Here is a 25,989-nt window from a genome sequence, read left to right as displayed (position 1 = left end):
ACTACACGCAGGGACGCGGGGGTCACCTAAACTGCCTCCGGCATCACTGGAAAACGCTATTCCCAAGCGGAAAGGGGGGGACACACCACCCGGGACACCCTCCGAGTCCCCAGGAGCGGGCTGGAGAGCATCCAAACCCCAAACCCAAACGTTGCCGGTGCCAAGACAATGCGCTCCAGAAGTGTCAGGAGGCGCGGGGGTATTTTTAATTTTAAGCGCTTCACTTTTAGATTTCATAAGTAAGAAAGAGGGGGGAGTGCAATGTGCCGATGAATTTATGTGTTGCTATTTTTTAGAAGAAAATTTTTATTTTTTTTTAAAGTGGAATAAGCACCCTTGATTCTAAAGCGCTTGATTTAAAATGACAAGTGCCAAAGGGGATGGGGAAAGTTGTGGAAGGCAACGCCGCTTTCCCCAGTCCCCCCCCCCGCGCCCCATCCCTCCATGGTCAAGGGCCGAGCGGAGCCGCAGCCCCCGGGAACAGCAAAATAAAAAAATAAATAAATAACAATTATAATAGGAAAATACACAGCCCCCCCTTCGTAAAAAGAGGAAAACTTTGAGCCGAGCCCTGCTCGCCTCTCGGCTCCGCGGCTGGCCGCGCTGCGGGGCGGCGGGGCGGAGGGAGGCGGCGGCGCCGCAGCCCCCTCCCCGCCCCTCCCCGCCCCCGCGGGCGGGCGGCGCGGGGCGCGGGGCGGGCGGTGCGCGGCGCAGAGCGGAGGGGCGCGGAGCGGAGCGGAGGGGCGCGGAGCGGGGGCGGCGGAGGGGCGCGCAGCGAGCGCTATGCCTTTAACGGCGCGCGGGGCAGGCATGCCGAGCGCGTAGTGCGGGAAAGTCGAGGCGGGGTTAAAGTTCAGCTCATGGAGCGGCTCCGCGCTGGCTGCAGTTTGGCAGAGTTGGAAATGTGAAAGCAAGAAGCAGGCTCGGGGCTCCCCCTCCTCTCCTCTCTCTCTCTCTTTTTTCCCCTCCTCTCTCTCCCTCTCCCTCTGTCTCTCTCCCCCTCTCTCTCTCCCTCTCTCCCCGCACACGCACACCTCCAAACCGCAGCCCCCCGCAGCAGTCATGTATTCTCCGCTCTGTCTCACCCAGGTAAGCGGCCGCCGGGGCGCGGTGGGGCCGGCGCTGCGGGGGTGCGCGGCCGTGCGCGCCGGGGAAGGGGCACCACCGCCGCTCGCCGAAACTAACTTTGTTGCCTTTCGTTCGCATGCCCCCCCCCCTCCACCCCCTTCCCGCACGGCCATTTGTGTCGGCACATGGCTAATGGCGCCTACTTATTAATGCTTTAATTAACGGGGGGGGCCGCGCGGGCGCGGTGCTGCGGGACGACCCGCACGGCCCCGCCGTGCTTGGTCATCCGCGATCGATGCCGCCGATGCCGCCGCCCGCGCCGGAGCGCCTCGCACCGCCCCGCACCGCGGCCCCGGGGCAGCGCTGGAGCCGCTGCGCCGCTCCCCGCCCCGGGCACGGCGCGGCCCGCACCCCCCGGCACCGCGCTCGGGGCTCCGCGGGAGCGGCCCCGCCGGCTCCGCGCCCCCCCCGGCGCCCCGGGCACGGAAAGAGGGACCGTCCCCCGCACCTGGGCTCGCTCCCGCGGTGCGGCGCGGTGCAGTCGCCCCCGCGCAGAGCGCCCTCCGCACCCGCGGAGGCCGCCCCAGCCGGGGGACCGTGCGTGTGTCCCCCCACACGGACACCCGCAAACTTGTCCCGCGTGTGTCGCGTGTCCCCCCCGCCACCCTCCCGCCCGCGGATCGGGCCCCGCGGCGCTCGGCGCAACTTTTGCGCCCTCCGCTCGCGGCGGGACGGGGCTGCGCGGGGAGCGGAGGCGGGGGTGTCGCTCCGCGGTGCCCCCGGGTTGCGCGGCCGCGGAACCCCCGGCCCCCCTTTTCCCCGCGCGCTGCTGCAGGACGCTGAATTACACCCCTTCAATTAGCAGGATATAATGGTTTAACGAGGAAATGCTTTGTGGCGGACTCAAACCCCAGATTATTTCCTCCTGCAGGAGATTTTGACTACATTATTCTTATTAATTTAATTGGAATATTTTTTTTCTCCCGGTGAGAAAGCCTCTCCGGGCTCTTTCCGTCGAGAAAAAGGCAAGGAATTGCAGGGAGAGGGGCGGCAGCTTCCCAGGCAGCCCGAAGAGCTCTGAAAGTTTCGTCCCCTTCTCCAGTCGCGGTCCCCTCTCCTTCTCCAGCCTGCCCCAAATTTTGGGGTGCTGGCGAGAAAACACCAGGCCGGCGGGGGCACGAAACTCCAAACCGTACACTTGCTCAAAAGGCAGGAGCAAAATGTGAGCAGCGGGAGTTTGCAGAGGATGGGATGCAGCAACTCCGGGCTGTGCCTGGGCAAAGTTTTTGCCTTTAATTCAACTCTGAGAAATACCTGGTTTTTGTCAGCGCAGCGGCTGCGGGAGGGACCCCCGGACACTCCGTGCGGGGCCCGCAGCGCCGACGCTCCTGGCATCTCCACGTGGGGCTCCTGGGGCTCTGTAGGCCCAGTCGCATATTAAGGAGAGAAAATAAATCCATGGGCTGGTTGCTCCTTGGCCCAGTCGTGTCCTGTCCCTGTACCCCCCCCCCCCCCAGCTTTTTTTTTTTTTTTTAATTTATCAAAAGAAAAGCAGAAAGCCAGGCATGTGCTTTGACTCCGTTAGGAAAATCTGGCATTCTTGCTGCACGTTTGGAAAAGTAATAGGAGGATTAGAGGCCTCCTGACAAACTCTTCCCTCCGAAGGATCAATTAGGTGATTCTGTCATTTTTCCATAGAAAAAAGGGGGCGAGCCCTGAGCTATTGCAAGTAATTTCCTATTTTATCGTTTCAAGAGCTTTTATTGATACAAGTTTTAGGAAGGATTTTTTCTTTTTCTTTTTCTTTTACTTTTTTTTTTTTTTGGTCAAGTTTTGGTTCAGATTTAAAGGGAAGCTCTTGAAAGTGGGTTAGAAAAGGAAAACAAACAAAAATGCTGGTTCTGAGCGTATTTATCCAAGTCCTGGAACCAAAATGGCACAAGCATTTTGTGTCATCTGTCAGGAAAAATCCAAACATCGTTCCATTTACATATCTGCTGAGGAGCTAGGAAATAGTTGGGGAACATATGCACATCTCCTCATAGATTTACAAGCAAATGGATTGTAAAAATATTAGCAAGGGTCGCTGTAGTTGGCTTAATTTCAAAAAGATCTGCAGAAATACATTGTTTCAAAGCCTCCTTTGCAGGATTACATTATCGAAGGCGCCTTTGGGTTGGCGTTGGGGTTCTTTTGTAGTAGGGTTTTTGTTTTGTTTTTTTTTAACACCTTTTTGGAGAGCAGAGGAAAATTTTGGGATAAACAGTACAGAACTGTGCAGCCCAAATTTTAGGTGCTGCTTAGAGACAGGCAAGCTCTTCTCCGAAGAGCTGTATCCTCAAACTTCGGAGAGGAGTGCAATAAAGAAAACCCCTAACTTTTTATTATTGCTTTGCCAGCTTTCTGGTGTCTTTTAATTTTAGGTAACCCATCCAGCACTGAGGGGGGAAAGCAAACAGCTTTATCAAATACTTTCAAAGTTTCCCTTCAAGCTAACTTGTGGAAAGGGAAAGATCATTGCCTTTTCTACCAGTTCCTTAAAATCCTGTTATTTTGCAGCGAGGCTGCAGACAAGTTGCACATCTGTTAGCACCCTTGCACTGACACATTTCCAAAACTTTTGGGGTTTTTTGAGGGGGCTGTAGCAGCACTGAAATAAAAAATTGTATTGTGCAGAAGCTGCTCCCCCCCCCCCGTGCCTGCGTCCAGCCCAGTTCTGTTTGATCAGTCCTGGCTGCTTTTATTTCCACTTGGACTTTGCTAATACCTCAGCGCCGAGATTGAAGCGGTGCGATTTTCCGGAGCAGCGTGTTTACCAAGACACTTTGAAAGTTGGTCTGTTTATGAGTCGTTAACCTTTTCTCCTCATACACCATTTTGAAAAGACACATTTGGGTGTAATAGGGACGTGCACACCTCGCGCCTGAGCAGCAGTGCTTCTCATTTACTTCAGCCACAGACCCTGACTTTGCACCAAAAAGCATCTTGGTTTTTTTCCCCCCTCCCTTTAAAGTGGTTTCGTGTTTTTTTTAAAAGGTTTTCTTTTTGGGTGTTGTTTTTACCTCCCCTTTCAGGTTCACATCGTAGAAATCAGCTTTAGCGCAGGTTAAAGCAACTCTCTCTTGGATGTTATCCAACGCCGAGCCAAAAAAGTCCCGAGCACATGAGATCAGGCAGGACAAAGCACTGCTTAAAGCAGAAAAGTTAAAATATTTCAGGATGTACCAAGACGTGTTTGGAAAGTGGGAAGGCTGGAAGCGCTGCCCTGGCTCACTGTGGGCTGTCGAGCCTCTTTGCTCTGTGTACCTTCACAGATAAACTTCCACTTGACAAAAGGCCTTTTTTCCTTGACTCTCCCTGAGTGGGGAAAGGGAAGGACAGGAGGGATCAGGAGGGAGGGTTTATTATTTTTAATAGCTTGTAGAGACCTGTAGTTTTTATATTTTTTTCTTTTTCCCCCCCCTGCTTCCCCCCCTCCGTGAGAGCTGTGTCTGGTGGGTGAGAGCAGCTCCATGTGCTGGGATTGTGCCTCCTCTCACTTTTTGAATCTGCCGACTGCAAACTCGCAGCAATCTTTTTCTTTTTTTTTTTAAACTTTATTGAAATTTGAAACTATCATCTTTTCCCATAGAGGAGGGGAAAAAAAAAGAGGAATGTGCCAATCACTGGAGTGATTTATTTTATTTTACCTGCTTTTATTTTAATAATCGTTCATAATACTTTGATTGCTGCTGCTCTGCTGTAGTGAAATATATTGTGCTGCTAGGAAAGTTTTTAACAGTCTGTGTTTAAAATAAAAATAAATGCAATGGTGCTACCTATAGATTTAAGTATCTACAATTCTGGGGCCACTCAGAGTAAGTGCAATGAAAGCTTTTGGGGAGTCAGCAGAAGGTCTTGAATTATGACTGGATTTTTGCTGATAGATATTTCTACTATTGATTTCTCAGTTTTTCATAATTTCTGAAAAGAACAACGCAAATTAAAATAAAGTGTTGAAAGGAAGTAAGATGTCTGTTTTAATAACCATATTTGCATGACACACAATGATTTGAGTAGAAAATGTACTCCATGGGATAATTAAAGAAAAAAAAAGTTAGTTTGCTAATCTGAAAAATCCCCGATGTTTCCTCGCACATGGGTGGGTAGTGGGTGGCTTTTCCCATGCTGGGGAAAATGTTGCAGAGATTACTTTATTTTTCCCTCCTGGAGGGCCCAATCCTGAGAAAAGGAGGAACTGGAAGCAGGGACGTCCCCAGCACGCAGCACTGGATCAGGCCCCATAGGCTGGATACGTTTTTATGTGCAGCCTGGAGTTGGGTCATTCGTTTATTCAGGGAAAAAACAAGAAGCATGGCCCCTGTATATTATAATATGTTTTGGTCTCTTTGGCTGATTTATGTAATACTTAGTGAGGAGGAAAAAAAAAATTATTTTAAAAAAGAAAAATCAAGGGGTCTTCTCGCCTTTTTTTAGCGTCAGCATAATTTTAATTGAGATTTTTTTTGTGCCAGGGGAGAGGGGTGATCTTTAACTCCTCGTTACACAAAGCAAGCAGTGTCTCCGAATGGCCAAACTAACTTTCCGAGTAGGACATTTCTTTTAAAATATTTGAAAATCTGACACAATTAATAATTCTTTGCATGTTTGCACAAGTTGTGCTACAGTTTTGTGTTACCGCATTTTTCAATTTTTCCTGGTTTTTTGGGGATTTTTTTTTTTTAATTTCATAGGAAGGCACAGAGTTTGACTTTCCCTAATATACCCAGATAGCAAGTTTTTTTGGTTGTTTTTTTTTTTACTAAATAGAAACAAAAATATTTTTAAAAAAGATAAATTGCAAGGCTTGCTTTTTCTAGGGTTTTAGTGTTGGTTATGATTGCGCTCGCGGGATAAATCGACCGCGGTACTTCTCGCTCTTTTCACTGTTTAGGAACCAGAGTGAAAACCACCCTTCATTGTAATTGTATATACAGCTATAGTGGCATTTTACTATTCTGCCGGCTGCTATTTCCAAATATATCTTCGGGAAAGTTTTACTATACTTTAGACTTCCCCATACAAACATTGATTGGCATCCAAATGTTTAGGATTTGCCAAATTGGCGGGCAAACGCTGGCTACACCGCAAGCAGCGGGGTCAGGGAGAGAGCAAAGGGAGATATGCGCTCTGCAAGTGGACTTGCAAAGGAGTTTTTGGATTTTAACTCATTCTGCCCTTTTTTTTTCTCTTTAAAAAAAAAAGGTTTGGGGACTGGGGAAAGGGCGCCAGCATTGCACCATCTCCATCTGGGCGCTTGGTTGAAGTTGGACCCTGTTTTTGGGGGCGGGAGCAGAGGTTTTGGGTCGGCGTGAAAGGGAAGCGGGGATGCGGCGGTGGTGGGTTCGGGGTCCATCAGCGAGGGGTCCCACGGCCCTTAAAATTTATCAGCACCCTCCTAATTCTCACCTTCCTGCAAAAGGCCTGTTTTTGAAGGCTCTTTCTTGATGGTTTCGGTGACATCAACCCTTCTCTGTAACTTTTTTCAGGATGAATTTCATCCCTTCATCGAAGCACTTCTGCCTCACGTCCGAGCGTTTGCGTACACGTGGTTCAACCTGCAAGCCCGAAAAAGAAAATACTTCAAAAAACATGAAAAACGCATGTCTAAAGAGGAAGAGAGAGCCGTGAAGGACGAACTGCTAAGTGAAAAACCCGAGGTAAAGCAAAAATGGGCATCCAGACTTCTGGCAAAGCTCCGGAAAGATATCAGGCCTGAATTTCGGGAGGATTTTGTTCTCACAGTCACAGGAAAAAAGCCTCCGTGTTGCGTTCTTTCCAATCCAGACCAGAAGGGCAAGATGAGAAGAATTGACTGCCTTCGCCAGGCAGATAAGGTCTGGAGGTTGGACCTTGTTATGGTGATTTTATTTAAAGGTATTCCGCTCGAAAGTACTGATGGCGAGCGCCTTGTAAAGTCCCCACAGTGCTCTAACCCCGGGCTGTGCGTACAGCCCCACCATATAGGAGTTTCTGTTAAGGAACTCGATTTATATTTGGCATACTTTGTGCACGCAGCAGGTAAGTGCCTTTCTCTACCACCTTCTCCAACTTTTCGGTTATCTCCGTGCCGGGTGCCGTGCCCGTGCGGCGGCTGCATGAGCTGGGGAGGGAGCTGGGGATGCCAGTTATCGCTCTTCCGGGGTGGCGAGGAGGGTGCCAAAGCTCCCCCCCTCACTTTTATTTTTATTTTTTTTTAATGGGGTTTTTAAGGTGCAGCCACATAAAAGTGGCTCTTGTTTTCCGCGGTTAACAGCATTTCGGGCATCCTTCACAGGTGTTATCCTAAATGTTGTCCTAGGGGGGCTCGCAGCCGGACGCGGCTTCCTTTATCCGAATTTTGGGGGAAAGCAGATAGATTTTAATTTTTTTTTTTTTTTTTAAATAAAGTTTGTAAATGTTATGCACAAAGTTGTCCAGGAGGTGCCTGAGGCCTGTGGGTCAGGAGTACCAGGTATCCTCACCCCACAGGGATTAGATGGGGAACGTAAACCCTGCAGGATTGGAGGGAAAAGAGAAGACAGTTCCTTGATAGCAAACCTAGTCATCAGGTCTGAGTGGGGATGAAACAAACCTCTGGGTAACCCTAGGGGGAAAAGGAAACATTTAAACCCCTCAAAAGATCACAATGTATACACCTAAAAGCTAAGCAGGTCTTGGAAAAAATTCCTGATTTGACAATAGTGTGCTTATGAGGAGGGGCTGAAATGTTTTAACGTGTGATGAAAATCTTGGGATCCCAGACTCCAACACAAAGTATGCTCTGCCTGCGGCATGACTCGGTGTGCTCAGAGGATGTGTAGTATGTTGACTGGGTAAAATAATATGCTATTGTAGTTCTCCTGAGTGATTGTAGTGCAGAAAAATGTGTGTGTGTGAAGTGCAATGCCCCGAGTTTCATGTATGGGATGTATGGATCCCTCAGCATATCCTGACTTGTGAGCTGAGGGGCTGGACAGGCTGGAAAAACAGAGGAACAGGGGAGAGAGGAATCATATTAGAAGAAACCACTTCTGTATAAATATTTATCGGTAAGAAAACCAAGCAAATTACAGCCCAGGGAGCCTGCATTTCCCATGCCAACTTCTTTCAGAGGGTCTTGCAGAAAGTTTTGGCTTCCCCAAAGTTTTTCTGCGCTGAGTCCCTGCCATGGTTGTTGTGTTAGGCAATGTCGCCGCTGGGATTTTACAGATATGATCCCTGTTCAGAAATAACTTTTGAGTATCCTCATGGTATTTCCTACAGATAAGCTGCGGCATTTACTTTGCACTTCGGTGTGAGGTGGTAAATCATACAGTACATTTATGGTGAAAGGGAAGTAGGCAAATATTGAGGAAAATTATTTATTTACTCTGCGCTTTATTATGGCCACCGTGAAGGAAGCGTTATGGACAAATGGCTAACTGAAGGGAGCTTGGGGCTGGGGCATTTCAGGTTACCTCCTATTCCATCACCAACCCCAAGGGGACCATGGGTTCACATCCCTTTTGTCTGCCTCAGTTTCCTCCTCCGCATGTTGGAGTGGGTTGATAAATTTAAAATGCTTTGATATTCAAATAGAAGCTATAAATGTCTATTTACTGATCTACAGCACGCAGGTTTTTATTATTTGGATTTATATATAGCGTGATGCGGTAAATACTGATCCATATTGTATTTCCCAGGCCCTCTGTGGAGCGCGCAAGTCGTTGATAGAAACCAACGGTCTTGGTGTAGCTTGCATGTAGGGTCACAGAAATGTAGGATGGGGAGAAAAGGACCAAACCCAGGAGTGGGAGTATTTCGGGGAGCTTCAAGGGATCTCTCCCTGTTACAACAGTCGGGCAATAGACGTTATGAAAGTTCAATATTGCGATTAGGGATATACCATCTTATCAGCACGCCGGTGGCAAACAGTAGCCTTGATAGCGAACTGTTATTTATTCCTGCCGTCTTCATCAACAGGCAGCGATCCCACCGATTGTCCTTCGGATTCGGTGTTTGCCGCGGAAACTCGGCGCGAGCCCTTGGCGCGGTTTTTTGGGGTTAGATTTGGGGATTTGTGTGAGCAGCCACGCGCCCGTGCAGAGCGCACCGCGCCGTGTTTTTGGCCGTTGTTTGCTGATTGCACGCATTGCATTGTGCTCTCAGTGCAGGAGTGTGTGCTGGCATATTCCTGCTAAACCTCAGCGGGGAGGGGGACAAGATGTTTTTTGGGAGGTGGCACAGCATGGTCGCTGTCTATGTGGCTTCACAGAGGTGTACCGAAAGCCTTGCGTAGAGCTACCTCTTTTTCTTCCCCCCTTTTTTCCCGTTTTTTTCCCCCCTCCGATGTATCCCAGCAGTCTTTGTTACACCTGAACATTGGCCAAGTTGACAGCCATTGGTTCCCGCAGACCCGCAGTAATGGCAGCTTGTGCCGGGTGCGCAACAGGAAAATTACAAAAGAAAAAAATATTAAGGGTCCTTTGTCTCCAACTCCATCAGACCTCGCTCCCCAAATGTATGGACCACGTATTTATAAGGAGGAAGTCGCCAGCGCAAATATTAGGTAGGCTGGTCAACTTACATATAGCGGTTTTGACAAGCATCTGCTATAGTACAGAAGATTTGTAAACACTAAACAATGTTTTTACCTCCTTAAAAGTTTTGAGAAGTTGCCAGTATTGGCAGGAGGCACAGACTCCGAAACGTGCTTGAAGATACGTGCCAAAACCATTGTGACCTTTTCACCCATAGTGCTCGCTTCTCTTTTTCTTATGGGTTTTTTTCCCCCCCACTTTTTGTCTTCTTTTCTTGGGGGGAGTATTCTGTTCCAAGATGCCCTTATTCGAGATGACTTCGGCAGCAAGATGTCCCTTTCCTTCTAAACATGTAGGATAATTATTGCTTTGAATCCACGCTTTTCCTTCAGTAGGCACTATCATCTGTAAGGGAACACATGTGCACAGATTTAAATAGTGCTTCTTACAAAGCTACTGAAATCAATTATTCTCTTTAAGAACTGGCTAGAAAGAGAAAACAAAAATATGCAAATAGGCAAACTACATGTAATTTTCATTAAAAGGATAAAAAAAAGAAATTAAAAAAAAAAAGAAAAGGAAGATCGGTGCTTTGTGAATTAGAGGTTGACCAAAAAATGTATTGAAATCTAGAGTATTGCTCTCAGTTTGCAGTTTCTAATCTGCTTAACTAAAAGCAGGCGGCATTTTCGTACCCTGAACTTGGGTTTGCTTTTTAGTTTTCACTTATTCTGCTCTTGTATCAAATGACAAGTTGGAAACCATTGTGGCAAACCATTTTCTTTGTGGGAGTCGAACAGTAAAGCTAATTTATGACCGGTCCTTTACCAGATGATCTGTATCAGAATCTACAATATACTAGGCACGTGGCAAGGTCACAATTTAAGTTGTTAAGGTCACAACCTTAGCCACCAGGCATTTGACCTTTTAGATAAAGTTAACCTTTGTTCATTAGTAGGCACTCAACCGAGAACTTTCTGGAGTTTTTTACTGCTTTGGAGTTCCTCCTGCTAATGTGGTCAGATTGGAGAATAGAATCGCAATAGAAGTAGTTAAATTTTCTGAGAGGTCACAGTTTTTAGAGACTTCTCCAGTGGCTGAAGCGGAATGGTGGGCCAGGAGGCGATGCTGCAATGCCCAGTTTATTTTTTTGGCCGGCCATCGTTTTGCGCTTCGGGCGAGAATTAAACTCGCGAGGTATTTGTGGCAGAGAAAATCTTTTAATCTTTCAGAAGGACATTTAAAAATCCCAAATTTCAGAAAAAATCTGGGGCTAGGTTTTATTTACGTAAGCTCATTTTTCTGTTAGCGTTTAGACTCGAAGGCAGCAAAGGGGACAGAACTCAGCCTTATGTTTGTGACTGAAAATTTACTTAACTTCTAGATGTGCTCTGTGGCTAATTGCTGGGCAGTGCTATATAACACATGACCTTGAACTTTAAGCTCGACCCATTTTATGTTCCCATCAACGGACTTAAAATATTCTCCTTGGACGACCATAAAGAGGCATCGATGGGAATAACCCAAAGATGGGTTAATGCAGAAGCCCTCCCGTACCCGTGGAGGTTTCGGGGGGTCCGAGAGGTACCCGAGGCTTTGCACTGTAATCTTTTAGTACAATTGGTATTGATTGTTGCTGCATTAATCCTGTTAATAGCCGCAGCCGGGCTGGGTGTCGCAGGGGTGGCAGAGGTGTCCTGACAATGCCGTACGTCACTGAAAGAGCTGTCGCAGCGCCTTGAACTCCTGATCGCTGCTCTGCTAAAGTGGAGCGTTCGACGGTGGAAACTATTGCTGGCTCCTACAGAAACACACACCATATTGTTTACTTAATTATGCCACAGTGAAGGCTCATTTTTAATTATTTAGCTGACTTTCTCGCTTTGCTCTGATACCACATTTATTATTTAATTTGAAATCAAAAGGGCTTGCGCTCCTGTTAGTTTTTGATGCGTTTTACTTTTGTTTTGGCTACGTTATTGTCATTCCATCGTACGGTAATCCAGATAGCCGTGATATGCAGATTGGCCAGATGGTCATGTTAACAGATTGAGAACCTACTTCCCACTGCTAAAGAGCAGGTGTAAGATCAGTGGGCTTTTTTTTTTTCTTCTTCTTCTTTCCTCCCAAGTTTCAACCAAAATGCTCTTTAGACAGATCATAATGGTAGCTAAAAAGGGGCACATTTCAAATGGTGTTTGTTCTGTGGAGATAATGCGTAATGTATATGTCCTTTTTACGCCTATCTGAAGGCTTTTAAAGCATCCATGGCATTCCTTCCACCTATAATGCTTTGAAAAACCTAATTCCAGCTCATGGCTGTTCCAGTCTGTATCCAAAACTGTCCTTAAAGTTTTTTTCTGCAGACAGATTGCATTTACTCTTACCAAAAGACCACTTCAGGCAGCTTCACAGCAGGTATCTCACACGTGTTCCCTGCACAGGCCTCCCAATGCATGCCCAGGAGAACCTGAGCAGACCAACGGTCAGCTGAGATTTTAGGGTTTGTGGGCTGATAGAGTTGTTTTTCTGCTCCATTATTTTTTGCCAAAGTGAGACATCTGTAGCTTTAAAGAAAAAAAGTGACACTAAGACATCTCACAGTATTTCTGCCCTCAAGGAATAAAGGGAGAAGGCAGATTTTGTGTTGTTTTAGCATTACAAAAAGTACCCATAAAAAGTCAGTGGTGGGAGCCTGGGTCTCTGTCTCAGTCAGGAGAGGTGAGGAGAGGACAGCCACAGTTCCTCAACACCCCAAATTACATGCACCCACCTATCGTGGGCACACATGAGACACGACGACCTACACACCCCACATGGCACAGAGAGATATCCCCACCTTTGGATGATCTCCTCTTTGGGGAGCGGGACTGGCTGCTCACTGCAGCCACGAGCAGGGTGGGAGCTGACAGAAGCAGGATTTAGGTGGGACAACTGCTCTCCCTGTGCGGGTGTAACTGAGCCGGTGAGTATCCGTGATAATTCAGATACTAACTGGTGCGGCACTCGGGATGGCCTGCTCTATCACGAACCCCTGGCAGGAGTTCAGTCATGTGGTTTAGCTTTTCCCTTTCTCCAACAACAACAACAGCAACAACAAATAAACACGGGATAAAGGCGTATTTCATATGCCCAGGATGTTTTCCAGGTGATGGGTTTGCACAGTAAAAGGGTGTGTTATTTCCATGCCTCCTTGCTTCGAGGTGCAAAAGCAAGGAGAAGCCTGTGAGTAAGAAAGTTGCCCAATGCTTCTGGCTTTTCTACAAGCAACTGCATTTTTATATTTCCCTTCTTTTCCACCCAATGATGAATAGCATTAATTTAGATCTATTTAAGGCGAGTGTGGGAGAAACCACAATCTTTGTTGTGGTCACTGCTGTACACAGCAGGGCTGAATGTTTCTCTTGGTTGAGGCCTCAAAGCTGAATCTGGAGAACCCAAAACATCGTGTCAGCTTTTCAAACCCTTCAAAGAGACAGTGGAATCCTAATTGTTCATAAAACCCGCTATTTATTATTACAATTATGTATTTTCTCCCCATTCTCATGTAAAGGAAAGGGCATCCCTTGCTTACTGCGCCCTGAGCTTCTTCACAGCTCCTCCTCCTCCTCCCCCTGATGCTTCTGGTTCAGGCACTGGTGAGGTTTTTACAACCAGCAAACAAATTCCAACCCGCTGCTCCAAAACGCCTCAACCCCTCCCCAGAAGCCTGCACTTTTCTGCACATTTGGGACCCTCCAGGGGTCCCCTCGGGGACTGTCCCTGGCAAAATGAATTTGGGGCATCCTCACTGGGAGCCATGGATCTGGCTGTGCCCCTGCTCCTCTCCTCACAGACAAGGGCTGGAGCTGATGATTAAATTAGAGGCTGTAAATTCAGGGGAAATTATTTTAGCCTCCTAACAGCAGCCAACCCGGACATTTCCTTATGCCAGTAAGGGCTTGTGGTAGATAAGCCTTGTTGGTGGACTAAAATTCATTTTAATCGCTTTGGTTTTCCCATTCATGTGGTGCAACCGCATCTCTGGTTGTTGTTAATTCTCTCCTGCATTATGGGAGCCACCAAAAACTGTGACTGAAATCAACACCTGGGTCGTGGTGCCTCAGATGTGTGGGGCAGTTTTATCCCAGCAAGTTCATCTGGGGCTTGCAGCATTTTATCCCAAATTGGCAAGGGCAGTGCCTGGACGAGCCTGTCATCACAATGTGATTAATTTCAAAGAGAAAACAGAGTATTTATATATATTAAGTGTTTCTAGCTACCATTGTCCCATGTCCCTACCCCAGGGGTGGATGTAAGACACCTGAGCTCGGCCCTGTGCGTGGCACCATTGTGGCTCGGGATGTAGGAGCCGGATGTGGCACGTAGAGCGGGTGGATTTGGGCTGGATTCGTAGCCGCTGCCTGTAAAACACACGAGGGCCTCCATTTTGTGTGCCAGGCTCTCACGTGCGATCAAAATGGAGAGCGGCGTGGTTGAGTTCGGCCTAGAGCGGAGCATGTCGGCTCATGTGGCCCACCATCCCGGTGCCACCACAGTGCACCCAGACCCATGGAGAGACCCAGGCTGGGTATCCTGGGCTTGTGCATCCATTGACTCCTCCTGAAGGGTGTTGATCTGTTCTCCATTAATATCCACCCTCCCAGTCCGAGTGCTGTCCCGGTGTCACAGCACGAAGGCCCCGGGGAGTCATTCCTCCTTCCCGCTGGTATCGGCACCTCAGTGCCATTAGATCAGTGAGATAAAATCAAGACGGGTTTATTGACAAGCTCTTCTGAAAGTTTCCTGGACTTTATTGTTCATAACTTGGACCTGAGTCGGGTTATTTACACATGAGGATTAAAAAGCTGCAAACAACTGTGTGATTTTTAGGGGCTGAAAGTAATTAGCATATGTGGGTAGGAGGATACACGGCCTGTCTGCGTTCCTTTAAAATATAAATCACAGTTATTTAATTATGCTTGGAGAGGGCAGATTTAAGGATATACTGCAAAATGCATTACCTATTATACCAACACGATAATCTTATTAACCTTGCTTTCTACTTTTTAATTTTATTGTGCACCCTGTACAACTCTTATGATATCAAAAATAATTACTTGGAGAATACATGATGTCAGAGGTCCAATATGACATTTATCTTCACAGTGAGGAGACGGCTCCCTTGTGCATTGCATCGCAGCTTGGGAGGCACTCGGCAGGTCCACACCAGGGGGAAGAGGCAGGGATGGGTGTCATCAGCTGCTCTTTAATGCACACAAGTGTGTTTGCAGATTTGTGTTGTAACCGAGGGATGGCTTGACCAAACTTGAGGCGATTCAGCATCCTCAGGCCTCCTAAATTATGTTTTACTTGCTCGTGCCATACAGCTCCCGTAGGTGAGCCAATATTTCAGGGCAGCTCCATGCATTCAGCCCCAATCCCAATTGGATCTCCTATTAAACCCTAAATTCTCCATCCCATGCCTCCTTTGTTTCTTTCGTTTTTTTTTTCAAATCCATATCTCCTAATGTTTAAGATGTGTTGATATTTCCCCCTTTATTTTGGGAGGGAATGGGTGAGGGTGGGGGGAAACAAATGCCATAATAATATCCCTTTTCAGAAGAATATAGTTTAATTTTGTGTGTGCGTGCAGCAGCTGCCATTGGCAAGCTGTCGTCTTTGTTGCCATGGGCTTTTTTTTTGGCATGCGTGCCAGAACATGATTGGATGTTTCAGCATGTTCATGTTTTGGGGTAAGATATATCTGTAGTAAAGCAAAAAAATTACCATGGGGTTGGTAGGTATCCAAAGTGGGGTTATTTGGCCAGGTGAACAGGCTGTGCTGGTGAGTGCGGTACCTGGTGGTTGTTTGGTCAATGAGGGAAAACTTGCTGGTGCTCTGGGTTTTTGGACAATGTGAAAAGGTGGTTTAAAAGCATCACAGAAGGGTGTATCACTGAGGTCTCCTCCAGCAGGGCACCCTCAGGGTGCAGTGGGAAGCCCCTGGGAGGACTGCTCAATGGGTTTCTCCTTCCCATCTCACCTGGTGCATGGGGAGGTTGTGTCCATCCCCAACTCTTGCTGTGACTGTGGGGAGCTGGATGGTGGCACAGAGGGGTGGAACACACCTTCCACAGGTGTAAAACCAGCATGGCATCCACCCATTAGAGCTGCAAGTGACAGCATATGCTCCAGACGTGCCACCATGTCACCAAGCCCTGGCCACAGAGAGGTAGCCAGTGTTCTTTCTGCTCCTTGGTTTAATCCATTTGTCATATCCATGATATGCCAATAGCATTGGTATCTAAACAAACTCTAAACCTGTTCTGCACTGTCCTCTGTGCTGTGCATCTCTGGTCTGATCCCAGCCACTGTCACCTCACTTTCAGTACAGTTGGACTCGGTGTTCTTAAAGATTTTTTCCAACCCAGAGGATTCCATCATTCTAAGTAGCACACAATGGGAAGGCAGCAGTGCTCTTCAGCCCAGGAAATCCACCATGCATGGATTGTTAGGTTGCAAAATGCATTTACAAACTCGTGAGGAGTATTTCATAGGGAAGCATCTCCTTACAGCTAAACTCTGGAAAGCCCCTGGCAAGGGGAAAGTTTTCGGCTCTGTGCACAGTCTGCCGAAGGCTTCAGGAGAAACAAGGGGTGAAGATCTAAATGAAAAGTGTTGGGACAGCCTCTTTCATGCTGTGTTTTTCTGCATCTACCACTTTAATCTTGTGCATGAGGGACAGATAATAGGCTGCCTGAGCTTTGTAATAAACATTGTGTCTGGTTAAATCACCATTTTTGTGTTTAAAACACCTTGTAATGCACTGAACGATGGGATGCGCTCCTGTAAAGGTATCAAAAGACAAGTTAGATAGTTGCTACATTTATTGTCAAGATAAACACTCACTTTGAAGATTTTAAAGCAAAAATACATTGTCAAACAGATTTCATCCTAAGGGTATTCACTTGAAATTTGTCTGATCTTTTTACCCAATACGGTTTTAATTTGATATAGAACAAAACGGCCAAATCCCTGACTGATGCTGGAAACATAGGGTAAAATTTAAATTTAATTCAGGTTTGGTTGTTTTTGTTTTTTCCTTTTGAGGCCAAGTAGTTTCAAGTAAATCAGAAGAATGAATTCTTTGTATTTGGATGCTTTTCTCAAGTCCAGCTATTGTTGGGATGCTTTTAGGGAGGATAGCCACTGCAATGCTTTTATTGTGTGGTGATGAGGACTTTTCCTGATGCCACAAGGACTTCATTAAAAATAGCCAGCAAACCTGTTTATGTTCGGGTTTTGTGTTAAAAAGAGAAAAGTAGTTGTTGCTTATCTAAAAAGCAAGCCCTGCATAATTTCATGTGAAAGTTTCACAAGCAGTTTGCCTGGCATGGGCAGCACCAGCCTCGGTAGCAGCCAAACCCTTGCAGCGGGCAGAGGTTGGGTATTTCTGGAAAAGTTGGGAAAAACACACAGCAATCAGTTGAGAGTGGGATTTTTGTGGTCAGGATATTTTTTTTTCTTTTTCTTAGAGAAGGATATCACCTTCAACAGTTCTGATTTAGATTCTTCCCAGACAGATGCCTTTACAAACACCCAGCCACGGAGCTCAGGGCTGTTTGGGGGTGCACACTTGTGTCTCAGAAGTGCATCTTCAAGGTGTCTGTTCTTTCTAACCTAGATATATGAGCAAAATATTTCTAGGCAAAATAATGTGTTCAACTCCCACTTTAAACATGGACATTGTTTCTTTTTCAGTCAAAAGCTGGAAGGCAAAATCATGGTGAGAACTGAGCGGACCGCTTGTTTTCCATGTGCGTGGTCTTTAGTAATAAACTCTCCCCTAGAAGAGTGAGGTGTGTCTCACAGACAGTGAGCAGCCCCAGGGTGTGAAGCTCTCTGTCTGGGGGATGAGGATGGTATGAGCAGTGTCCCTGTCCCGTCCCAGGGCTGGGTTACCTGCTGTGGTCCTGTATGGTGCAGAGGGAAGGACTGTTTGTGTGCTCCTATCTCCCTGCAGCCTGCTGAAGTTCGCTGTGGACATGGCCCTGGACAAAAGCAAATATAGAGAGTTTTCATTCCTGAATGTCCTGTTGGTAGGGTAGGTTTCCATGAGATGGATCACTATGGAATTGTTGCTTTTCTCCCCATTCCTGGCTGGATCTCTTCCCAGTTTTGCCTTTTGCAAACGGCTTTGTTTGCCCAGGCTTGGGGCTGAGTTACCTTGGCTGCACAGCGCCTTCATCATGAGTTTGTGCAGTTCATCCCAGTCTGGGGCTCTGGCAGTTCCAGGGGTGGCTGAAGGGAAGGCAGGAGCACCCGTGATGCAAAGTCAGGATACACAGGGCATTTGGAAAGAGTTAAATGAGTCAGAGCTTGAAAAGAGAATGGGACACTTTTGTCCACACAGTTCCAAAATACAGGGCAGCGATGTCTTGGAGCTGATAAATGGACTTAGAAAGACTCAAAAAACTTTCTCTGGTTGCAGAAACAGTATTTAATATTAATAATATTTCCTCATTAAAAAGGGTGAGGGATTTCTCAGGCAGTCTTGCTCATGTGTGTGGGTTTTTTAACAAGTGTTGTCTACCTTAGCAACTTCTCCAGGGAACTTTCCAGCTCTGTGCTGGGGCTACTGGCACAGTTCGAGGACGGGTCAGTGGCTATGGAAGCTTTTAACATTTTAATTGCCTTCCTCCACTCATTGTGACGATGACCTGTTTGTTTGGCTTATATCTCTTTTTCATATTTTTTAAAAAAAGGGCGGAAAAAAAGAAAACAAAGGAAGTACAGTGCTGTGCACAGAACAGTTATTAAAAACAGTTGGGAAGCATATAAAAGGTACTGTTTGTGTGAGAAACGGGACAGCTGTGATGGTCTATTGGGAAAGTGTGTACAGATGGTGGTAGGGAGGGGAATGATGACTACATGGCTGATAAATGAAATACAAAAAGCATTAAATTGGTGATCTTTTTAAAGAGTACACTTTTGGTGAGCATTTTTGGTGCATCATTAGGGCTCTTTGTCTGCCTCTTATTTCGCCAGGAAGTGCGACTATCGCCGCACATTTGTGCCTCTGATTTTGTTTACAAATAAGGAGCCTGTTTAATAAATCACATACCATGGAATTATTAAAGAAGATAATTAAGCACACGGGTTTTTCCTACATTGGGAATGGGCATGGGATCGTCCTATAAAGACCTGACAATACCACAAATGCAGTTGGGCTCAAATTAGTGTGGTAACACGTGAGATTTCCTGGAGCCTAAACAGATTTCTTTGTTTTGCAAGAAGTGGGACCGACGGCGCGAGCCTGGTTCAGGGACGGAGGTTTTGGCATTTCGAAACCATGGAAGGCAAAGCCCTTGACATTTTGCCTTTATTTTATGTTATCTTACAATCCCAAAGGTGTTGGCACCCAGTGATGAGTGCCCAGCTGTGGTATCTGGGAGTTCCTGAGGCTCCCAGGGGATGCAAGAACTCTCTTTTGGAGTAGGCAATAAAGGGAAGAGGGATAGAGGAAGAGTTGGAGGTAAAATTTTTCCCTGTAGTTCTTAGGAGAGGGATCATCATCTTCCCATCCTTAGAGCTTTATCCCATCCCTTATGGAGCTTGTTTATCAAGGGCTGATGGACATTAAGGCAATATCTCTATTTCTGCACACTGTTGTAGAGACGGTCACTCAAATGCTGCAAACCTCGGCATGGAGAGATTTTAAACTAATGGGCAAAATAATCCCCCTCCTCCCAGCATCTCGTCCAGTTTCCAGCTGAAAAAATTCCCGGTTTCCCTTCGCCTTCCCTCTCACCCACCCGTTGCTTCGTGTTCCTGCTCATTGTTTCTGGGTGCCATCAACAGATGAAAGCATTTTCCTTAATAATAAATACTCTTTGGTAACGCCGTGCTTTCCATGACCCAGACGGGTGTCCGGCCGCCCCATGAGCCCCGGCCATGTCATTGTCCCTCCCTCAGGGGACACAGAGCAGCGGCAACCTCAGATCCCCGTCTCGGGTGCTTGAAGTGCCGCAAAAAGGGAGTTCACCAAACCTCCGTAACCAGAACCAGCTCACATGGAATTTTTCCAGGTTTTTTTTGTTGATTGCAGGTTTATTGATGGTCTGAATTTTCTTGATTTACAAACCTTCCAAAACTTCAACATGCCACTTCGGGGATTATTTCTTCTCCTGACACAGTATCACAAACTCCTCTTGTTACCGGATTTGATGAACGACATGTTTCACTGTGCTGCCTTTTGGGCCAAGCCAATATTCTTCTGCATTTTCTTGAAATGTAGAAAAAAGGAAAGATTTTAAAAAGGTTTAATGTGAAGAAAATGTATGACAACTTGATAGATTGCTTGGGACTTCAGTGTAGTAATTGTATAAAGTAGGTTGCAATTTTTTTTTTACAGATGCAATATATTAAGAAGAACAATAGACAAAGAGACGTAAAGCACAGGAATGGAGAGACCATCTTGGCCAACCTCTGCAAATTTGTTCCAAATTTCAGTTATTCAATATCAGAAAAACATGTTCATTGCAGTAACACTGTACATTTTCTTGGCTGCTCGAATCTTGAGTCATTTAAGGGTTTTTTGTACACCTTGACGTAAATACACTTCATCTCTTTTACCAAGAACACACTCTGCTACTTTTGCAGGACACAGTGGAGGGATGATTTAGAAATATCCAGGCACGTATTAAATGCCTGAATTTAGAGATGATTCCTTCCTATAAATGTGTTATTTTTTATCAGTGAGAATGCATGGTCTCCTAGAGCTTCACTAAGTAGACAATCCAAGAGGTCTCCTAAGAGCTGCACTGGTGGGTACCCAGAGGCAACAGAAACAAGCAGCTGTTCAAGATGCTGCTGTGGTGCCTCTTGGTGATACTGGTCCCAGTTTATTAGTTTTGGCCTTGCAACCTCATCAGCTGCAGATGCAAACAAGAAATGTGGAGGTATCTCTCCTTCTTTGCTGCAGTGCAGAACGTGTACTGTACAAGGTGTCTGCTTAACCCCCAACAGAAAGCCAGATTTCTCTGCCATCTTGCACAAGAGTGGTTTAACCCACCATCCCTGAGAGCAGAATTAGGCTCTGAGGTGTTGGGACAGGTTCTGGATCTCCTCTCTCCAGAGCCTCATCGGATCGGCCGAGTGCAGAGTCCACCCCCTTTTATTCAGCTGCTGTTTCAGTCTCTTCTTTGAGATATGCTGCCAGCCACAAGGAGAGGGCAGTGACAAAATATCTGGGGTCCCTGGATACTGCCCAAACTTTGAAAGAAAAGGTTAATTCTTCCTGAAGCAGTGATTTGTGTCTTTGATTAGTTACTAATTTTGCACTCACTAAAATAATTCTCTAATAGTCACAGTTGATGGGAGAACCCAGCTACATTGTATGGCTGTGATTTACAACTTGTGTTTCCAAACTTTTCTGTTTTTCTTTTGCTGTAGGGGGTCTTGGTCTTGCTCAGCACAGAGGACCCTCAGCTCCGTTTGAGATCAGGTAGTGCCCAGCCCCAGACCAGGGAGAGTGATGCTACTCCCATCAGCAGACTACAGGAAGGCAACTATTAAGAGTAGAAAGCTATTAAGCAGTCAGGTTTTTATTATGCTTTAGTGTTTTGTTTAAGTCTTTTCTTAATTGGTTGATTAATGTAAGCTAAGTCCTTTTCTCCCCCACCATCTCTACAGATGGCAAATGGTAGGTCCCAACTGTCATTGTGTGCAAAAAAGGTTATGGTTCAAAGTCAGAGATCCAGAGATACCACGATAATCAATCATAGGAACTTGTCTTGCTGTGCCCAGCCAGGCAAAAGTTAGGCTTGGTAAGAACATCCCCTCCAAACTCATCTGGAGGAATTGCTTTGCACTTTTATTTCGGGAGGGGGACAAGTGGCTGCAAAGTTCTCGCGGCTGGATCTGGGGAGTTTCAATAAATCCCGGCAGAGCCGCGGCGCCAGTGTGCGTGGCTGGGGCTTTTCTTCTCCTCGGCATCCTTCTCCTTGGCAGGGGCTCTATGGAAGCAGGAGGTGCAGCCTGTGAACCTCACTGCTAAAAAATGAGTCCAGCAGAAATAAGACCAGGATGTCTGCTTCAGAGAATTGCCTTCAAATACATATCTTTGAAACGTTTTTCTTTTTTTAATCTAAGAGGATGATTTATTAAGGCTAACTTCCTTCTCAGGATGAAGCATAGAATTATGTTTCTGGTATCGATCTCTAAAGAGGATTTGCATTTTATTCATACTATAAAAGTGCTTTTAATGGAGACATCGCGGTAATTGAATTTATACTGTGTGTAACTATCGAAGTATCTTTTTAATTATTTTATGTTATGTAATACAATAACTAAATCTAAAGCCTGTGAAAGGGGATGGCTGTACTCTGTCCTTAAGAGTAACATATATAGCTTTTAATATTCTAACGGTGGAATGCAGTTAAGGACATTCTTTATTTGAGGGAAAAAAAGAGGGGAGGGAGAGAGAGAGAGGAGAAAGATTTCATTACATTCAGCACAGTATGAGACTAAGTCAAAGTAGTTTTGCTAATTAAATTCAATTGCTATCCATTAGACCAATGGAATGAGATGAATCTGCCATATAGCTGACACAGCACAGGTATGCAATTTGGCTAAATGGCCATTCCGGAGCTGCAGCATGCCTTCCTGCGCTCGCTCGCTCGCTCGCGTTTCCAGGCTCACCATTTCTGCGCGGAGCGGAGCTGAGCGGCCCCGACGCCTCTCGGGGAGCACGGCCACGTGTTGGGATACACGGGCCCAGCGCCCGAGCACTCGCTGCCGAGCACTTCAGCATGTGCTGGAGCGAGCTCATAAAGTCCAAAGGCGATGGGGAGGTGGGTGGAGGGTTCTGTTCTGGGTTCATTTGTGGATATTTTCCTTTTCTTTCCCTCCTTGTGTTGCATAGAGCCCTCCAGCAGCTGCTGAGAGACCAAGTCTGAGTTACCAAAATGAAAGGCAGTGAGCAGGGTATGTGTGCCGGCGTTTTGGCAAGTTGTACTACTTGGGGAGATCTTGTATGTCAGACAGAGAAGTCTCCTACCCCAGTGAAATGACAAGAATACCTCTCAAGCATTGGCGGAGGCAAAATTTTGACAGCCAGCAAGGCTGTGATGCTGCTGAGTGCACAGATTTACACTTCCTGCCAAGATTAAAACGGGCTAAACCCAAAAAGGGTATTAAGGCTTGTCACTTTAGGAAGAAATAGCGCCTTAGTGTAACGTGTGGAGGCGATCGGCCTTCCGATAGTTTTATTTCCTGAGATCGTGCAAGCTCACGTGTAATGGTTGGTGTCATTGGGCCAGGACTGGCAGGACACAAAAATAAAAAATAAACTCTTAAGACAACTGGGATGAAGAATTTTCCACCTCCTCTGCTTGGATGCTGGCGCTCAAGTTCCAGCTTTGCCTCTCGCTGGAGCAAATCTCGGCAAAGTCTGGGGAGTTCGGTGTGAATGAAGCCTCTGAACTTTGCTTTCTGCTTCTGATTAACCGCTGTGGAGTATTTTCCTTCAAGCTATATTTAGTGAAAGAAAAAAAAATTGCCAAGTTGGGCTGAAAAAAGGCCTGGCAGAAAGCTGGTCATTTAAGCCTCTCTTTGCTGTACGGTATCCTTAAACTTCCTTCCGACGGTATCCTTAAACTTCCTTCTGAGTGCAACCGGTGATGCTTTTTATGATCAATCTTTCGAGTCGGGGTATTTGCTCAATAGAATCCAGACAAATAAATGTGAAGAAAAGCATCCTGCTTTAAAAGAAGGAAACAATTAAACCTCCTACTTTGTTATTTACAGTAACTACCTTTTTTTACCAATTGTTGGAGTTCGAATGGAAGTAGCAGTGTGAAGAGGGAAATGTGGGAACTTTCATTTGTCGAGACTTTGCATTTCTTCTGCTTTATAGCCATCAGAAAAGAGATTGTTGTGCATTCTATTAAATACTGCCAGTATGATTAATTTAAAGGGTTACATTTTATTGAACCCTGGTGTAGATGTTCTTTGTCAACTCACATTCACTGCTAGTTAGAGTGTGTGTCGCATTTATCAAAACTTTCTGGAGCCCCTCTCACCTCATTAGCATGTGAATCTCTATTGAGCAGTTAATGTCCGTTACAGCGAGAGTGCTCAATTCTTGTTTTCAATAAGCCAGTTGTAAAATGTCAGACTGTCACTTACAATATAAAAAAGCAAAAATGATGGTATTTGTAAAAATGTTATCACCTCATAAAAACAAATTGTAAAGACATGAAAGTGATCTTGGTATGCTTTGCTTTCAGAAGTGAGTTAGTACAGCTGCTTTAAATACCAGTTGTCTGGATTCCCACACTTTCCTACCAATGGAGAGGTTTACACAAGCATAATTTAAGTTACAATTACCCTAATTAACATCTCATTTGCATAAATTGTTGAAGTCAAAACAACAAAGAATTGCTTAAGAAGCTTAACCCTATTTGTCCAAAATAAAGAGATGAGTTTTCACTTTGCAATCAAAATTGGCAGGTTCATTATGTCGGAGCTGGAATACAAACTGAAGTTATACTATTAATTAATACTTTACATTTTTATGGTTGGGCTGTGCTTCTCTTATTTACAAGGTGTGAGATTTCAAAACATCCCACTGTTGCTGTCAGAGGTGCAGAGCTGTCAGGTGGGGAGTTCCTGGAGTATTTCTGGAATTAGTAAACCCTGGTAATGTCCCCCTCGTCCCTCTCCTTTGTACACGCGAGCAAACCTTGGCTTAGTCTGCTCTGGCTGGGAGCAGACATCCAGTATGGGCTGAAAATTCTCTTCCTGAATTGTAGAGTGGTGTGAAGAAGCCAAATGACAGCAGTGACAATAGCAATGATGAGCAGAGACCCTCTGTCCCTGCCGTGGCAGAGCTGGCCAGTCCACCTGGGTCCTTCCAAGTGTTTCCAAACTTTCTGAGGCTACTGCAAATTTTGGCTGTTAGCTTGGAATACAGAAATGCCAAGACAGAACTGCAAAATAAACTTTAGATACTCTTTATTTGGTAAAAACACAACTAGTCTTCCAGTTGTGGTCTTGGGGTGTGGCTTTAGAGAAGCTTCTGCTGCTTTTAGGTGAGTATTGGTTCTGCCCTCTGACCCATGTCCTTTGAACATCCAACTCCTGTTCAGTGCCTGCAGCAGGCAGAGTGGATGAACGAGGCTTGGCCAAAGCTGATGAAGGCATGGAAAATTTTTCCCTTGGACGGTTACTACACTGTGTAGGTTAAAGCTGTTCCACTGGCTTTTGCTATATCTATTCACTGTCTACTACAAAAAATTACATCTGTGCCTCTGCCATTGATAGGGGCAGTCAGTGCTGTGATGCTGAGGGGTTTGAGCAGGGTGGGAAGTGGGGAAGCTGGTTAGCCTGTGGGGATGGAGGGTGGCACGGGGTTTTGATGGGCTGTCAGGTGCCCGTGTGCTGGTGCTAATGAAAGCGTTCCCAGTTGCTGGGGCCATATTTTTCTTTGCTGTATTATCTTGTTGCAGCTTCATTAGCTAAGTCAGAGTGAATGTGCATTAGCCCAATAAAACCCTTCCTGCAGGCCTGTGATTTAGCATCCCCTCCCAGCAATGCCCTCTGGATGGAGATTATCCGCCGGCGTCTGCAAGTAGGTGCTGATCGATTGAGCTGCGCCAGAGCCCTGCCTTGAGCTCAGGTTTAACTCGAGGCTGAACCTGTACCAGAAAGCTTTGCAAAGCAAAGACCCCAGTGAACTTGTAATTGTAAACCAGCTGAACCAAAGAGGAATCTCGCCTCGTGGTTTTGCATATTCCTTTTTAAAGATTGTGTTATAATTGAGCGGTTGACTTTCGTGTGGCGCTCTCCTTTATGAGCCAGTGATTACACAGTGTAGGGCGCTTACGCTCTGAACATGAATGAATCTGCCAGTTCTACTACAGTACTCTTTATAAAATAACAAGGCTTACCAGGTGGCAAGAATTGCATAATTGAATTGGACTGAATCCTGGTTTTCCCAACCCAGAGCGGTTACACTTAGACGTAAATTACAATTAAAAGAGACAGAATGTTTCCATTGTATTAAGAATCCTTAATAGCAAACTTTTCACCCATAAGGCTCTGTTCTCTTCCTGAAGTGTGAGAGGAATGGCTGTATGTGTCTAACTACCATTAACACTAATGGGAACAACGTACATAAATCCTGGCACGGCGATGGCAGAACAGACCCCAGATGCCTTTAAAGAGGAAAGTGCTTGTAGGGGATGAATAGAGGCACACGAGTCTGTTGGTGCCTGGAACATCTGCTCTGGAAGTGTGGAAGGGCTCAGTTTGGGGTGTGGTATTTCGGATACCCTTCTTGAGTTTCACGTGTTGTGAAACCGGCTCGCTGCTCCCTCAGCTGGGCTCTTCCTCC

General features: G+C 46.1%; 1 protein-coding gene across 12 annotated transcripts in view; it reads left to right on the top strand.

The window, feature by feature from the left end:
* The first annotated feature begins 832 nt into the window (after positions 1–832).
* NFIA (nuclear factor I A) overlaps positions 833–25,989 on the top strand; it is a 242,298-nt gene continuing 217,141 nt past the window's right edge. For 10 of the 12 annotated variants that reach the window (XM_066556112.1, XM_066556113.1, XM_066556111.1 and 7 more), the window contains exons 1-2: positions 946–1,089; positions 6,597–7,128. In XM_066556112.1, the coding sequence (XP_066412209.1) occupies positions 1,063–1,089; positions 6,597–7,128 (559 nt within the window). In that variant the 5' untranslated portion in view covers positions 946–1,062. Of the gene's footprint in view, positions 1,090–6,596; positions 7,129–25,989 lie in introns of all 12 variants that reach the window. The other 2 variants (XM_066556114.1, XM_066556110.1) reach the window with 1 other exon arrangement.

The sequence above is a fragment of the Molothrus aeneus genome, chromosome 9, assembly GCF_037042795.1.
Source record: "Molothrus aeneus isolate 106 chromosome 9, BPBGC_Maene_1.0, whole genome shotgun sequence".
Classification (NCBI taxonomy): domain Eukaryota; kingdom Metazoa; phylum Chordata; class Aves; order Passeriformes; family Icteridae; genus Molothrus; species Molothrus aeneus.
This window is presented reverse-complemented; position numbering and strand designations above follow the sequence as displayed.